General features: G+C 37.3%; 1 protein-coding gene across 2 annotated transcripts in view; it reads left to right on the top strand.

The window, feature by feature from the left end:
* GAD1 (glutamate decarboxylase 1) overlaps positions 1 to 16,980 on the top strand; it is a 54,110-nt gene extending 37,130 nt beyond the window's left edge. For both annotated transcript variants that reach the window (XM_040703325.2, NM_204913.2), the window contains exons 7-17: positions 3,047 to 3,159; positions 4,497 to 4,612; positions 4,711 to 4,790; positions 4,993 to 5,047; positions 5,724 to 5,840; positions 5,997 to 6,061; positions 8,370 to 8,448; positions 9,412 to 9,561; positions 10,439 to 10,546; positions 11,011 to 11,100; positions 12,949 to 16,980. In XM_040703325.2, the coding sequence (XP_040559259.1) occupies positions 3,047 to 3,159; positions 4,497 to 4,612; positions 4,711 to 4,790; positions 4,993 to 5,047; positions 5,724 to 5,840; positions 5,997 to 6,061; positions 8,370 to 8,448; positions 9,412 to 9,561; positions 10,439 to 10,546; positions 11,011 to 11,100; positions 12,949 to 13,122 (1,147 nt within the window). In that variant the 3' untranslated portion in view covers positions 13,123 to 16,980. The remainder of the gene's footprint in view (positions 1 to 3,046; positions 3,160 to 4,496; positions 4,613 to 4,710; positions 4,791 to 4,992; positions 5,048 to 5,723; positions 5,841 to 5,996; positions 6,062 to 8,369; positions 8,449 to 9,411; positions 9,562 to 10,438; positions 10,547 to 11,010; positions 11,101 to 12,948) is intronic.
* Positions 16,981 to 17,850: the final 870 nt, after the last annotated feature.

Here is a 17,850-nt window from a genome sequence, read left to right as displayed (position 1 = left end):
ACTGACTGAGTTATCCTGGCTTAGCTCTCCTTTTGTAAGAAACAAAATTGCATAAGTATGACACGGGAAATGAGAATTCAGCTCTGTGGCAGACTGTGATGACCCTAGGAAATGTTGCCATCATTATTAAGAACGTCACATTTATTCAGTTCCGAAAAGTAACTGTCTTATGAGGTTGCTTTTGTCTTTCTTATTTTGATTTTAAGAACACGTTGTTGAATAGCTGGTTCTGTAAAGCTAACTTCTGATCCATTTACACTTTAAACACAAACATATCCTGCAAATAATTTTCTGCGAGCATCTGCATCTATTTATTTGCATGAGGTTTACCAAATGGAAAATGGTATATTGCTCTTTTTTTCAGCCAACCAAGGTCAACATGACGGGCCTTAGGGTAAGGCAGTAATTGCAAGTATGGTTGAAGCAAGGTGTTTGTAAAATACGAGTTCAGAGTGCTGACAGGGTTATTAACAGTGGCTAGAGTGGCTCCTTGAGCTCTGGGGAGCGTACCACTTGTTTTGAGCAGCGTTCCAGCACAGAAGAGCAGGTTCTGACCTTTATCTAGGAGCGGCTTTCGCCTTTCAGTTACACAACCGTGTAATGCAACAGTAACGCTGGGTTGCAGTAGGGAATGTCCTCCATTTGCCATCTTTCTTTTCCACCTACAAAGAGTACTTAAAATATTAGCGTGCAGTTAGAGGAATACATTTTCTATTTTTTCTTGACGGAATTTTGAGTAACAGAAACATCTGCATTCTCTTAAAAAAAATATTATGTTGTCACTAGGAAATGTTCCTTAAATGTCACTGTGAAGACAATAGATGAAATTAAATGTAATAAGTAAGTAATCGGCTTGGAAATCACGTACCAATGCGTTATTTGTAGCTCAACTACCAAGCATAGGACTTTGCTGTAATCCTCAGGAGCTGCCGTTATTCAGTCAGCTCTGTCTGGGGATCCGTCATGTGGGGGCTGGAGGGCAACAGTATGATCTGGAAGTTCCCTTTATGCCCCTGGTAGCTAAGATGAGAGAATTATATTGATGGTACTATTCATCAATGCTTATGAAAATGTAGCATATAAAAAATGATATACAGTGCTTTGTATTTGTCCTGATAAAAATGCACCTGCCTTTAGGTGAGTGAAGAATTAAGTCAGCACTGGCTACTCCTAACATAAACCCATTCATTTCTTTTGTTAGTGAAGGCCTAAGGCTCGTGACTATTGTTCATTTATAGAAATACCTGTAACTGTATAACAAAGATGAAATCAGTATGTTCAGTCAGAAGTTTGGTTCTGAAACACGTTTTCTGAGATTTACAGAAATTTTCAAAATCATTCAAGTTTAAAACAGACAATGATTTGGACTGACCTTGGGCAAGACATGACTTTTGAAATCATAGCCATCCTCTAACATAACTACACTGCCCTTATTTCTTACTACCATCCACTGTGGTTTTTTAATTTCTTTGTCAGACTTCAGGGACTCAGAAAATAATTACACAATAAAATCAATAGACACTATTTTATTTGGGTTTTCGTACCTTTTCAGTTTCCCACATGATATCTTAGTATTTTATAAACAAAGATCTTGCTTAATATTGTGCACTTCTTGTGCAAATGCTGAAGTGTTTCGGGAAGTACATAGGGTGAACGTGCCAGGTTTCTAGATAAAATTCAAAATGCATTTAAACTGATGGAGAAAATCACGTTGACTTCAGTTTGTCTCATATATAGGCTACACTGTACACTGCTGAGCTCCTGTTGGCTTCAGCTGGGCATTCTGCCTAAATAAAGGTTGGAATGTGTCTGAGATTTGCAATGTTTGAAAAAACACAGAACAAAATGAACTGTGGTGTTTTTTATACTGAGAAGGTTACAGACATCAACTGGTTTGTTAACATTATGTCTCTGTAGTCACTGGTAACACCCAAATTCCAGATTGGGATTCCTCTGCCTGTCTCTGACAGTTCTGATCATGATAAAAGCAAAAGGAATCATATTTTTGCTTCTCAAAATAGCAGTGACAGCTGTCAACAAAGATATGAACTTTAATATTTTAAACTAAACAGTGCAGACATAAGTGAAATACAAGCTTTCAGGAATAGCTTGTGCCCCTAGGGTCTGCCGTAATAATTCTCAGTGTCATTTTAGTATTAAAGAAACAACATGTAAATTGTGGTGAAATTATTTACGTTGAAAACAGAAATGATCATGCAGTTCCAAAGTGTCAGGGTGTCACCCTCCTAAAGATTCTGTTAAAAATCACAGCTGGAATGCTTAGTTTCTTTCTGCTCCTGCATTCTTTCCCTCCCCTTCCCCCCTTCCCACATTTACATAAATATTTTTAACCTTTATTGCTTTTTTTTTTTTTTATCTTGGCATACCCAACACTCAGCTTATTTACAGCAGTAGCATTTTATCCGTGTAGCTTCTTCCCCAGAAATGGTTGTATGGCTGTCACTTTCCATCCGCAGATCTGTCGGTGACATCATGGCACACCAGGCTATGCACTGCTTTTTGCCTTCATTAAATGGATACAACCGTTGACTGCTGTCTTGTATTTGTAATTGGTAATTAGAAAATCATCATTTATAATTACTCTTGACAGTTATTGATCACATGGTATTGTAGAAATAAGTTGTCCTTGGAGATCATCAACAGAATAAATCCACATAATTAATTGTATTTAGACTTCAGAGCCCTAGCTCAATAGTTCTAATTATGGCTGTGGTTAGCACATTGAAGTTCACTGTTTTAATAAAGAATTGTCACTTTGGGAGACAAATGTGCAGCAACATAGCAGTCAGAAGCTCTGTGATGGTGAATATTGGGTCTCATGCTGGTTGTAATAGAAAAGTTATTGATACTGCAGGTCTTTATTGACCAATATTTCACATATTGTGTTCTGAGGATATTTGCTTGCGTAACGTTTGCGATATCAGATCCTTGAGTTACAGGAAAACTTTTAGGAATCTGAAGCAATTGATTATGCTTTTTGAATCTGTATTTAATTTTGTTTGTTTTGTTTGCTTTACCCACACAGGTTTACGTATGAAATTGCCCCTGTTTTTGTCCTCATGGAACAAATAACACTTCGAAAGATGAGAGAGATTATTGGATGGTCGAATAAAGATGGCGATGGAATATTCTCACCTGGTGGGTTTTTCTCTTGTGCTTGTAGGTTTGACTAAAAGTTAAAATAACCATAAGATCAGTCTGAACATCCACTTTCTGTGTGAAATGTCTGCAAGACCAAACAACATGTCAGAGATTCAGAAGTAGGAGTTTCCCACCTGAAGTATGTGCATTGTTCAGGCATCCCACAAATAAGGAAAAAAGAGATTTTTATTTTCGAGTATGTCTGTGTATCATGGCTACATAGAACACTGGCTAACATCTGTAAAGCTTGATAACAAATTCTGGAACATGGTTAGGCATTTAAACACCCTTTGTTGTGCCTTATTTCTCGAGGTGCTGACCTCCAGAACCATGTCCTGCTATTGAGAAAGAGACTACACGTAACTTTCAGAAAATCAGCTGGATTCCCAAAGTATGGTTCTGAAGTACAGGCCATAGTTGCCTTCCTGTGAAGGTGGTATAAAAGCAATCAGCAGTTGTAGATAAGAATGGGAAAACATGCGGAAGGCCTGGGTCCATGTCTGAACAACAGGTGCCCAACAGTACTCCAGGTTTCTGGGTTTGTTGGTATGGGGAAGACCATCCTGTTTCAGAGGATGAAGGACCAATTCTGCCTCCTCTTGGAACAGCCTGCATAAAATCCAGGAAAGCACTCTGGCTTGATTTCTAGTCCCATATGCGAGAAAATTTTTGCCCAGTGTTCTGGTTGATGAAGAAATAGAAGTGGAATAAATACTCCTAAGCTCTATAGATGAGATTCTTCTTACTAAATCTTGACATCTGCATTGTACAGCTAGGCTAGCTGCACTGGGCTTTTTGTAGAATAAAAGAAAGAGAAAAAGATGTTTTTTTTTCTCAACTCACATTCCTCAGAAGTATCAAAATGTACTAGCTGGATCAGCCTGCAAAGTGCCTCTTTAAACTCGCTATGAAGGTAGCTTAGGATTACTACCATAGCTGGAGAAATTTACCTTTTAGGCATCTGGTTCTGTATTTACAGATGAGATGGGATAAATCTATACTGTATATGACTTTAGCCTCGAGAGAATTTGATAACTTCCCATTTTTCTTACTAACAAGAAGCTGTCCTGCAAAAACCAGCACAATGAAAACTGATTATTTTAGGAAAGTGTTACAAAATATTAGCAATTGAAAGAGATGATAGGTTAGGCTGTTGGTATAACTTTCTGGAGCATCTGTTCTTGTGCTACTTAGACAGACGCCATGATTTTCAGAGATTTACTTTTCATTGTTCGCCGCCACTTCCCCTGATAATGCCAATGAGGCCTGTGTGTCTTTGGTATAATATTCATTTTTTCTTATTACTATTTTAGTATTCATTTATTCATTCACAGGAGGAGCCATCTCCAACATGTACAGCATAATGGCCGCACGCTACAAATATTTCCCCGAAGTCAAAACCAAAGGCATGGCTGCAGTCCCTAAACTGGTTCTCTTTACCTCAGAACATGTGAGCTTAACACACTGCTAATTGTTAATTTATTGATGTACATTGTGAAGACATTTCGTTACTAAATGACTCCTCCATATGCATATGCTTTCCTGCAGAGTCACTACTCAATAAAGAAAGCTGGAGCTGCACTTGGATTTGGAACAGACAATGTAATTTTGATAAAGTGCAACGAAAGGTAGGATGAATGCTAATGTTTTGATGTATTAAATGTGTTCATCTGTTAAATTTGTTTTAGTATACTTAAGGGCTGGTTCAATACAGTGTGTCGAGTTGCTAATCGCCTGTTGAGAAAATGCTATTAAATTATTTCAACTGTAGCTAGTATTTCTGTACTCAATCTTCAATTTTCTTTGTCTTTGTTTCTATAATAATTACAGAGGCAAAATAATACCAGCTGATTTAGAAGCAAAAATTTTGGAAGCAAAACAGAAGGTTTGTGTTTGTTGTTTTTCTTAAATAGTGCTTAAATGTTTGGCTTAATAAAATGTGTTACCTCTTCCTTGGAAGGCTGAGGGTTAGCATTAAACAAAAGCATTATAACAATATAAATCTCATAATGGTATTTTTCAACTGTTTAATTATATATTTCTGTATTGTTTAGGGAATTATCTTGCAGTGGTTTCTATTTACTGCTTAAAGAATGTTTGTTTTTTTTCTTCTTTATATATTGTCTCACATCTGTATTTTATGACTGTTTAAAATAACTTTCTCTTTGGAAATACATGGAAAAATGCTAAAACGTGAAATTAAAACTACTTCTGCTGAACTTTAATGTTTGGTCAAACCATCAAAAATTCTGTTGAATGATAATCCTAAAAATCCCCTGGCTTTCAAGTGTGAGAGTGCAGGGTCAGTAACTGTAGCCAGTAAGCTTGATTTTGAGGCATTTATTGTTCTTCCTCGCAACGAAAAATCTAACCATTTTATATAAAACCACCAAAGTTACAGCTACCATCATTGTTCATGATTTCTTGTCTTCTTTATACTTGCAAACTCCATAGAGTTGCAGTTCACATTTATTTCATCTAATTCAAAATTGTGATTTTCACTTTTTGGTTTTCCCGAAAGAGGCTGAATTCTGTAAATAGTACTATTATTTGCATTGTAGGGATACGTTCCTCTCTTTGTAAACGCAACTGCGGGCACAACAGTTTATGGAGCCTTTGATCCAATACAGGAGATTGCAGATATATGTGAAAAATACAACCTTTGGCTTCATGTAGATGTAAGTAACTGACTGACATGCTATTAGTCAGGCAACAGAGGATTTTGGTTTACGTGTTTTGTCCTGAATCAAAATATGTATTAGATCCTGAGTAAGTTAAGATATGTTAGACTTTTCAGAATGACAAATCTTCTCTTTTATTCCTATCTCTTCCAGGCTGCCTGGGGAGGTGGGCTCTTGATGTCCCGAAAGCATCGTCATAAACTGAATGGAATAGAAAGGTACTACACACTTTGTTAGTACTCCTGTTATTTAAGTACCTTAATGAGGTACACGGCACTTCACAAATTCATGAAAAGATGGATTTTCTGGAATAAAGAATTGAAATACTAAATTAACCAGAAGTATGACAAACAATTCTGTGCAAGACAACAGGGAGGTGTATCTATACATCAGTGAAAGCCAAGTTTTCAGCAGATTCAAAGGAAGGCAAGGATATTGCTCAGCAAAAAATGGAGAGGAGAGTGTTCTAGGCATAGTTTTTAAGGGATCATAAAGGCAAATGGTGGTAGGCTTGAGTGTGAATGGGTGAAGATGGATTTAAGAAAATAACAATGTATGAGTGAGAGCATGACCTTCCCTCCAGCCCTTTCAATTCAAACTTAGTAGGCGTCCCACGTGCAGTCTTTGGCACTGATGCTCCCACATCCAGTGATGACAAGGCTATGGTCTGAAGAAGATACTGTGTATATAACACCACAGGTGTATTTGTCTCCAGATTTCTCCTGAAACTGTTCTGTCATAAAATGCTGCTCATCTTAAGAAAAGTCAGAACTACAATGAAAAACCAGAATCATGAGATCTTTCCCATCACTACAAGTATCAGCTTCCAGGGAGGTAATAAGAAGATCTGAAACAAGATCTACCCACATATTCTTTAATATGCACCAAATTCCTTCCTTGAGACTGTGCCAAATGTGGGAGATGTCTAAAGGCACAAAGTGAGAGCAGTGAGTGAAGTTCTTCATTAAATAGACTTTCCCAGTGGTGGGCATCTTGTACTGTAAGAAAGAATGATGTATGGCAGGACTGGTAGAAAGAACATATGGACAATTCTGGCACAATATAGCATGTTATAGCAGGAGAACTCTGAATCAGCAGAGCAGCGTGCCCAATCTAACATGTCTTAATATGAAATTAGTATTGCAAAAACAATTTATTTTACCTACATAAGTTTAATTGGCACACCTACTTAACCTGCTGGTCCACTGCTTAAGGAGGCTCTAGAGGGAGGGTGAGCCCCGCAGATGCAGCCTAAGCCACACTATTCTTTTGGCTGAGATATGCTCCTATCCAGCCTAGCGCAGATGGAGGTTGGAATTGTATCTGGAATCTTTATGGAATATGTGGTCTTCAGATTGGAGTGAAGGGAAGTTGTCATGTTACCCAAAACAGAGGAACTGTGGTTGTGCTTGTTCTCTGAGAGCAGGGTGTAGGAGTGGGGGGAATCTCTTTGAAATTTCTTTCAACAGTGCTTAAAGAAGTTGTGACAGAGGTGGTTCAGGCTGGGTATCAGGAAAAGGTTCTTCACCAAGAGGATGTTCAATCACTGGAACAGCCTCCACAGGGAAATGTGGCACTGAGCTTGCCGGTGTTGAAGAAGCATCTAGAGAAAGCTTTTAGATATATAGTCTGTTTTGTTTGTGTAGTCCTGTGTGGAGTCAGGAGTTGGACTTGATGATCCTTATCCATGCATGAACACATGTATAGTCCGTTAAATATCTTTACGTGGTTTCCTTCTCTGGAACATGCAGTGAATCGAGGGATATTTGGTAATTAAGAACTTGGGGTGAGGAGGTCAGTGGACGTATTATGTTGGTACATTTATTTTAGCGTCATCATTGAACTGTCTATATTGATATATTAAAAATAGAGAATGTCTTATCTTGGCAATTAAATTAGATGATCTTGTGCATCCACTTGCATGTATGCATAAGGAGTCTTAACCTTTACACACAGAATGATAGGATTATAAAGTTTTATAGCCTTTTAACGCTCCATGGGCTGAGCAAGACAGCACAGGAAAGGCCACTTTTGGCTCTAGCTGGAAAAGCATTCATTGTGAATTTTCCTTTACTTATACATTTCCACCAACTGTTTGGAAAATAACTGTACTTTTCCAGTGCTTCAGATTGTTTCCTTAGTTCTTTGTCCCATCACCCAGTCACTTGCACTGTACTGTTTTTGTTAGTTTTGTTAGTACTGTTTTGAAAGTGGGGTTTTGGGGGGACAAAGTTGCTGTTTCAGCTCATCAACGCAGTCTGACATAAATTAGCTGTTATTAATAATAAGATGAACTAATCAGGAGCCTGCTATTCGAAGTCAACACATGAAAAACTCCTTTACTGGAGAGTACAGCTGGGAAAGGAGACACAGATCTGAGACAGTAATAATCTCCATAGTGAAATCAGCTGGTTAAAAACTCGGTATGTACCCAGCTCAAAGCAGATAACTGAGGCAACTCCAGGTTGAATTTCTCTTTTTCAGACTTACCTGGATGTGTGTTTTTATTTATTTATTTATTTTCAGAGCCAATTCAGTCACTTGGAATCCACACAAGATGATGGGAGTATTGTTGCAGTGTTCTGCCATTCTGGTCCGGGAGAAGGTCTGCTTTATATTTAGTAATTAAACAGTTAAAAAAATTGTAACTGTCAAATCCTACTTTTCAAAAGAATAGTGCATAATCATTTGGGTTTATACTGTGCTTAGGAAATTGGTATTCTTGTATGTTTATTTTTTTATTTTTCTTTTGTCAAAGTTGTAAGCAGTATGGGTCAGATCCTCAGCTGTTGGATCTTTGCATATTCTAACTGCACTACAGCTGTGCTTGTATACTTCATCTGAGCACCTGCCTCTTTGTTCCCCAGGTATATGGAACGTACAGCTGTGATCTCAGTGATTGCTCACAGTCTAAACTGCTTAAAATAAAAAGTCTTTTTTTTTTTTAATCTTGCACAGTATTTTAAAAGTTTCTGAGTAACATACAGGAGTTTTCTCCTTTGTGTTTTCTGTGTAGACCCTTATCCGTAATTCATAAGTTTCTATGGTTTGTAGACCATCACTTCAAAAGCAGTGATTGTGATGCACCCCTTCTCCTTGCTTGCTAAGCAAAACCCATCCAGGTTTGATCATCTGTGATTATGATCATCACTAGTATTAAGTGCCATTAAGCTGGACGAAATGTAAAGTTGGAGACTTTAATTTTTTTTTTTCTGCATTTTCTGTAGCTGTATGCAGCCCTGAGAGGATGCAACTGTAATCTACTGCATAATTTAATACATCAACTATTTAAGTCTTAAAACCACAGCCTTATGGTATGAAATGAACAAAGTTAGTGCTGGAAATTAAGAATCCAAATGCATTTGAGGAAGTTCTAAGGAAAACACCTTGGGTTATGAAATCTTGTCTGTGTCTCAGGTTTACCAAGCAAGGTCCATATTTCATAATTTGTCTGTTTAAAGAACAATTCTGTATATATTTGTTATATATCTTTATGTATTATTAATACATACAGGTCGACATGCACATATGCAATATGTTTCATGCATGTACATGTTTTTCATTACAGGGAATACTTCAAGGCTGCAATCAAATGTGTGCAGGATATCTTTTCCAGCAAGACAAACAGTACGATGTATCCTATGACACTGGAGATAAGGCAATACAGTGTGGTCGACATGTGGACATTTTCAAATTCTGGTTGATGTGGAAGGCAAAGGTAAATCATAAAAGTCCAGTTATTTAATTTTTACATTGAATGCAATGGAAGGCTTTTCTAATACTTGTGCAAACACAACCTCTAAACACACAGGTACGTGGTCAGAAAAGATCCGTTCAGCTAGTAGAACAATGCTAACCATCAATTCATTTGGCTGAAAATGAGAAGTTCTGAGTCACTAGATCAATGTTGATAAGGAATAGTCTTGCAGTATAGTATTGAATAGTGTGCTTTTATTATTTTTAATTTTTCAGTCATTTTCTTTTTCATTTCATTAATTTTTTCATTTCATTCATTCATTTTTAAAAAGTTTTGTTTTTCCTATTTCATTTATTATCAGCACTCCTGTTTTTAAAGGGATTATGGTCTTTCAGAAGATCAGATGCTACAAAGACCAGTAGGTAGGCAAATGACTTTAAGCAGACAGGATTGTATTTGCTGGCTTTTTAAAATGCAAAGTTCTTGCAAACTGTTTAAATGAAACAGATTACTTCCCAAATCTTACTCTTGCAGTTGAATTTCTCTTCCATGTCTGCCGTCTTTCAGCAAGAACTGGGAAAACAAGACTTAACATTCATATTTTTTGAAACTGAAGAAAAGGGAACTAAAGATACTATATTAAAAATATCAAAAGCCTTTCCTGTTATCATAATGAATTCTCTTGGAAACAGAACAGAAACCAATGGTGATTACAGTTTTTGACACATTTAGCTGCTTCTGATTAGACTGATTGACTTTACTTCTAAACTGCTAGAAATAATTCTGCTAGATGTTATATGTCTGAAGCCATTCTAGAGTGAAATCTCTCCAAAAAGATGATTACATCTGAGGAGGAAAAAGTGCTCTGTAATTAACACTTACCTTCTTTTTAAAATAGGGTACAGTGGGATTTGAAAATCAGATCAACAAATGCCTGGAACTGGCAGAATATCTCTATACCAAAATAAAAAACAGAGAAGAATTTGAGATGGTTTTTGAAGGAGAGGTAAGTATTATTTTCTTTGGTAGGAGCCAAATTTACATGGAATGTAAAGCATGAAGATGACTTAATGCCATCTATTTATGCTGAGATTCCAGGTGCCACCACATACTTAACTGCAAATCTGCTGGTTTTGCTATATCTTGTGTTACCAGTGCCATTGTATGAAGTCTTTTGATAGAATAACATAAATACATTACCTCTTCACTCACTATGAAAAGGAAAATGGAGTTGCCCATGTAGGGAGCCTGGAAAGCAGTTCCCTGTAACACTACATAAAGGTAGAAGGCATTTGCCAGAAAGCATTAGCATCCTAAAATGGGACAGTGTACAAGGAATCTAATATGGCAGATGCAAAAAGAGTTCTGCATTTTTTTTTGTTGTTTTGTTTTGTTTTGTTTTGTTTTTGGCTTCCAGACATGGTTGACCTGTATTACTTTATTGATGTATGTGTTTGGTTCTTTTTGCAGCCGGAGCACACAAATGTATGCTTTTGGTATATTCCACCAAGTCTCAGAGGCATGCCAGACTGTGATGAGAGACGAGAAAAGCTGCACAGGGTATGAGGCTTATGTTAAATGCAAATGTGTAGTCTGCTATTTCAACCCAAAGTATTCTTTTTATTAAAAATAATACATCTCTGTGTTGACAAGTTCCAGATACTAGGGCAAACATTCTCCTGTTTCTTGTTAGGGCTTTGATATTTGTTTACCTTTATCTCTAGCTAGAGCTAAAGTCATGTTTTCCCTGTGGAACAAAATACAGAATACAATCAGGCTTTATTTATTTGTTTCCTTTTCCTTCTGTGGTCCCAGAAGTGTACAAGAGTACTTAAAAAGTAGCTAGATATGGAAGACATCCCCACCTTGTTTGAACAAGGCAGTATTTCAGAAAGAGAAACTGAAGGGTAACTATTTGAAGGTTCTGGGGCAGATACAGCACATGGAAACATGCAAGTCTTTTCTCAGATCTTTATTTTGGTTTTAGGTATTCTTAGTCACAGGTGATTTTCCACTGTTTGATTACTGCATTTCAGTGAAAATGAATATGGTTTGGAAGACTTTGGGGTAGTATTTTTGAAGAAATGGTAGAGGGAAATGAAGGTATTGTAGAGGAACCACCAGAGAATTCTCCATTACTCAGGAACTGAGGGAAGTGAGAAAAAAATGTAGTAGCATTTTAGACAAATAGAAGTGGAATGAAGTAAATTCAGGAGACAACAGAATTATTTTAGTTGTAAAAAATGAATTGCATTTTTTATGTATAGAAAGGAAGAAAAATGGACAAAGTTGGGAGGTTTCGTGAAGGATTTTTTTGTTTTCATCTCACCCCAGAAAGAAAACAGATATTCCTTGGACAACCTAGTGTTAGGGAGAATGCCTAAAGTGAGAGGGAAAAAAAAAAAAAAAAAGGAGTTAGATAAGATTGGGAATAAGGATGAAATATTTTATTTGACCTTGTTAATTGTTAAAGGCCATCATAAAGCATCCTACAAAACAGTTACGAACCAGAGCTCTGACCTTGGCTGGCAGACAGTAGAGCAGGAGAAAAGTCTGGATGGCATAACTGGACTCACCTAATACTGCATATTAAGACTGTTGGAACAGTATTTCTTATAAATTAAAGTGAGGAAGTGTAACAGAGGTAAATGCACAGTACTGCAAAACTGCTGGAAGGTTTCCATGGCTTATGCTAGCAGAAAATATTCCTTACAACAAAGATCTTGTTGAAAAATTTCCGCTGTCCCCTGCCTTGTCCCTTTAGCAAGTTGACTTTGAGAATACATATATTTTCATGAAAAGCATCCATGGCCCTCAAAAAGTTGATTCTGGAGTGAGTTTTCAAACAAAAAAAACAACAACAAAAGAAATACTCCCTCGTCCCCAACATTTCCTGACATCAAAATTATGCATATCTCTTTTATCCAAAGGCTGCAGTAGAACTGTGCACATTCAGTACTTCTCACTCAAATACTCAGGATATAAGAATAACGATAATTAATCAGCACATACAAATTATGTACATTAGATATATTAAAATGTTATGTTCTGAATATACTAGGATGCTGCTAGTTTCTCAATTAAAAAGATTTCTTAAAAGATCAATATTACCATTGCCAATTTTACTTCAGATATCCAATCTCTGAAGCTTTCTGGCTTTTTCTCTTACAGATCTTATATTGCTTTTCTAAACTGTCCACTTCATTCCTTTTTGTTTTCCCTAAATTTAGACAGCTTGTGATATTCAAAGAAAAAATAAAAATTCTCAAAATCTCTCTCTCTCTCTCTCTCTCTCTCTCTCTCTCTCTCTCTCTCTCTCTCTCTCTCTCTCTCTTTCTCTCTCTCTCTCTCTTTGTCCCTCTCTCTCTTTGTGTCCCTCCTTCTCTCCCTCAATTTTAAATTCTAAAGGTGGCACCGAAAATCAAAGCCCTGATGATGGAGTCAGGTACTACCATGGTTGGATATCAGCCTCAGGGCGATAAAGTCAACTTCTTCCGAATGGTCATCTCAAACCCAGCAGCAACTAAGTCTGACATAGACTTCCTCATTGAGGAAATAGAGAGATTGGGGCAGGAGCTGTAGTACAATGGTTGAGTTATTCATTTCTCTAATTCACTGTTTTCCAGTACTGGTTATTTTTTTAACCCAGTTCTGCAGAACATGTTTTAAGGAAATTCTCTTTCTGTAAGTTCCAATCTCCTAAGACATCCCTAAGCAGTGACAAAACTCATAGGCTATTGAAATATATGTGTACTGGTAGATCATTTTACTGAGGGAAAATGTATTATCTTGAAGTTGAAGTACTGTTGACTCTTAGATTGGTCTTGTTTATTGTCAGCAGGAAATTAGTAAGTGTGAAAATAGAAAATTAAGAACTCTGCACAGTATATATGTACAGTATAAATATATATCTATAATTATATATATATACATATATATATATATAAATATATAAAGAGGTTATGAACTTAGATCTAAGCCACAGCATGTTTTCCACTTTAAGAAAATTAACTTTTCCTTCAACAACTGATGTGGATAATATGCTACAGATTTTCCTGCCAGGTAAAAATAGACATATAGAAACATTTCTAAAATGTAGATTCTTAGGAGCTAAAGAAAATGTATAACAGTATTGAATCTTGTTGTTGGTGCTTCTGTCACATACGAAACAGCAATCTCTAACAGCACCTTCGAGTAAAATAGTTGTATTTTCCCTTTAGTGTCACATCGGGGATAATAGTAGCAGAGTCATTGTAACAGGTATATTATTGCTGTATTTTTAGAGGTTAATTTGTGTAGATTGTGTATATTATTGTTAAATGACTTTGTGTAAAAGGATTTAAATGTAATAGTTTTACAGCAAGGTAATTGTTGAATTGTAGGTATACAAAATATTTGCTTATTTATATGCAGAGATTTACCATGCTGAAGAGTTGTCTTGTATTTTCTTCCATTTGTAATGTATCCTATTTATATATTATTGAAGTTCTAAATAATGTTTATGGTATTTTAGTGTATTTGTGAGCCAAAGAAAAGATACAAAAATACTAGCTAACACTTTCATTTAAATCCTAGTGCCCTTAAAATAATAATTTACAGATAATTTTACTGATTATAAGGAGTTCTAACATTGTACATAGGCTGTCAAATAATGAAATCCCCTTTATCTATTAGAAATTTCAGTTTATTAAATGTAATGTCTGACTGTCTGTTCAGTGTTCTGAATGCTTTTCTAGTGAATATAGGTTGCTAACCAAGGCCCCTGTTTTTGAGTTGAATGTCAGGACTAATCTCTATGACCATTTTAACTAAATTCTGTGGGAAGATTCCTGAAGGTCTGAAGAATTTATGTGGGAGTCTAAATGAGCATCATTCTTTCAGTGAAATTAGATGCATTGTATGTTTGGAACAAAAAAAAAAAAAAAAAAAGGAACAAAAATTCACCATCACCAAAAATTCAGAATCTTTTAATACAGCTGACATGTCACAGCAATTTAAACCAGCCAGACTTTGCAAAGTATAGACACCAGAGTCATCTGCAGCTTGTTCAGTTTTAATCATTGTATAATCAATACTAAAAAGTGGAAAACTCCATAGTGAAAGCAGAATAGTGGAACAAAATGAAAATTCAATAGTTCTGTGTCTACAGAATTACTGTCACTGTGATAAATGGAATATGCTGATTTTAAACCTCTTCATATATGACTCTAGGTCTATTATCCACGCAAGTCAATAATTAGCTGGGTTTCCTTTTTTTCTTTATCCTCCAAATCAGTAATAAAATTATTTTATAAATGTTCAGTGAACGCACACTATGCTGTCCTTACATCCTCTTTACCCCCCTTTGTTACTGTGGAAGGACAGACAGCTACAGATACCACACCTCCATCCTGCAGGTCTGATGGGTTGTCTTCTGAGGATGCTGTCTCACACTTTCAGCAGGGTCAGAACAGACAGAAGGAAGAATCTATAAAATGGTAAATGGTGTATCGTGCAGCATAGCCTTTCCAGCTTTTCATAGGAGTATTGTTCATCCCCCTTGCACAGCACAGTATTTCTTATATTAGATTACTTTCGTCAATACAGTGCAGTTGGTATCTTACTTTCTTCATCTTAAGCACTAACCTTCTTTAATTATATCGCTGATATCTTGCTATGTTCTCACTAGTTAACATTTTTCACGTAAACATCCGCACTGAGGCCTGAGGCCTACCATGCAGAAGCAGTCAGTGTGAATACTGACTTCAGTAACAACTTCCATAACATTAATAGCCATTCTTTATAAGCTGTTCAGCAGAACCATATGGTCTGTCACTGGGAACTGTTTTTAGGAGTAGAAAGAAGTGTGCTTTGAAGGGAAAGAGCTTTTCGCATTTCAGCTGAAAGGCTTCTGTCTGAGATCTGGTCTCTCTCACAACTTCTCACTTTATTTGAAGTCCAGCCACAGAATGTTGAAGGATTTCCCTCAGTCCTTGTGATTTATGAGAAACAATATGAACTAGGATAGTCAGTGCAAAGATAGTTAACTACTGACATTACTTTGCTCTCTTGTCAAATTAACTCACCACTGAAGTTGTAAGATCCAGCTTATCCTTAATCCTCTAACATTAACATTTTAACCTCATGGATCTGGTATCCAGTTCATCATCTCAATATTATAATAACTGTATTTGCAATTTTATATTCCTTAGAAGCATATAAACGAAAGAGAATCACCTGATATAGCTGACTTTGAAACCACAGGACAGACTGCAGTATGGTTTACTGGCATTCATACAGCAAGCTTTGGGCAGCCCTGTGATGTAGTCAGAAATAGAACTAGATCTCCTCAGCACATATTCTGTGTTTTGCTCGCTAAAATTTCTGCTGCTTCATTTAGTGAAGCATCTTGCTTTCTGCAGGTAAGGAGCATCAGAGGTTGTAGCTGTTGCCACTGATGATTTGTATCTGGGAGGAAGCAGAGCTCCTCCCGCTTGCCTCAGAAATGAGTCAGTTAACACAGAGATGTTTTCTCTAGAGACAGGTGCTTTAAATCCATCTTTCAACACTCTGAACTTTATCTTGCCTATCTGCAGTGTTGTGTCTTGTCACAGGTGATACCCACAGTTATATTTTTTTCTTGTGAAGCTTTTAATTGTAATATCAGGCACAGGGCACGTAGTATTTTCCAATGGGGTTAGCTGATTTTGACTAGGAGTTGGAACTTTAAGGTTGCTTCCAACCCAAGTCATTCTACAATTCTATGATTCATCAGTAAGAAAACTCATCTGTGTTCTCTTCTCAGTAGGTAATCTCCATGTGAGTAATATCTTGCAGCTTCTCAAACAAAAGGTTACCTGGGACGTTCCTGTTTTTATAATCCATACACTATTGACTGTGAGAGTTCAGGGGGTATGGATACACAGAAATATTGACTAATACAAAGCATTACTATTTCAGGTGAGTAACTTTGTTCTTCTGAGGTTTAAAATACACTCTAAGGTAGCAATTTTGTCTTTTAAGTTACACTGACAATCACTGTAATTTGGGATGGGTGAATTCAGATCAAATAAATAACAGGCAAGCGTTAGGCTGAATTTGTAGTTACAGAGCCTGTGAACTGAAGTAATTTTTATGGAAATGGCTGATGGTTAGATGAAAATCAACAGCAGCTGTTGATTTTGAATGAGAAAAATTCTGATTGTATTACTAACAGTACTTCTCCGGAGAAGATTGTTAGATTACACAATTCATTGCAAACAGGCAGAACCAGGGGACTTGGTAGTAGCCCAGGATTTTAAAATTGTCGCTACTCAGTTGATAATCTGTTTTTAGAATGGTGACAAATACGAAGAGATTTTTTAAACAGAATCTCTGTTTTGTGGTTAAAGAAATGTTGAAGTTATAAAGAAGATATGCAATGCAGTTTAAATTTTTCAATAAAAGTTGATCTTAAAACTGCCTTATTGGTTTCATATAATTCTTTGTGAGCTCTTTTGCTTTTTCCCTGGCTGCATCAGGGCCAGCACTGGCACCGGGCAAGGTGTCCCGCTCTGCTCTGCCTGGTGTGGCCTCACCTTGAGCACTGAGCGCAGTTAGGGTGCCACAGCATAAGAAGGACATAAAAGTATTAGCTTGCAAAGGAGGGCTACACTGATGGGGAACGTTCTAGAAGGCAGGATGTGTAAGGAGGGGCTGAGATGCCTTGGTTTGTTCAGCCCAGAGCAGAGGAGCTGAGGGGAGAACTCATGGTAGCCTACAGCGCCTCACAGGAACCAGAGGGGAGGCGCTGATCTCTGCTCTCTGGTGACGGTGACGGAGCTCAAGGGAACGGCACGGAGCTGTGTCAGGGCAGGGTCAGGTGGGTGTTAGAAAAAGGTTCTTCATCAGGGGGCAGTGAGCACAGCCCCGAGCTGCTGGAATTCAAGGAGTGTTTTGACACCGCTTTTCTGTTCCTCAGTGCTGCCGTGAGGGGTGGAGGCAACTCTGCTGCCCCACAGCCCACCTCAGCCTTCTGTGCCCAGTGCCGAGCAAAGGCCGAACCCACAGCCTGCCCTGGGCTGCTGTGTGCCCCTGAGGCCTGAGATGGGCCCTCACCACAGAGGGCAAAGTCACTCGGCGCTGGGGAGAATGAGAGGGGCCACAGGAGTCCCAGTGCACACTAATGAACCAAAAATGGAGACACACTTTCTGGTTTTGTTTTTTTTTAATTACGATTATGATTTTGTATTGTCCTTTTAAATGGTTTACGATCCAATCTTGTAAAAACGACCTCAAGGAGCAATTGGAATGAGCCTTCATGCTGACCACCAGCCCTTCTTCCCATGTAAA

The sequence above is a fragment of the Gallus gallus genome, chromosome 7 (genome assembly GCF_016699485.2).
Source record: "Gallus gallus isolate bGalGal1 chromosome 7, bGalGal1.mat.broiler.GRCg7b, whole genome shotgun sequence".
Classification (NCBI taxonomy): Eukaryota; Metazoa; Chordata; class Aves; order Galliformes; family Phasianidae; genus Gallus; species Gallus gallus.
Note: the sequence above shows the minus strand (reverse complement) of the source record. Positions and strands in the feature narration are given on the sequence as shown.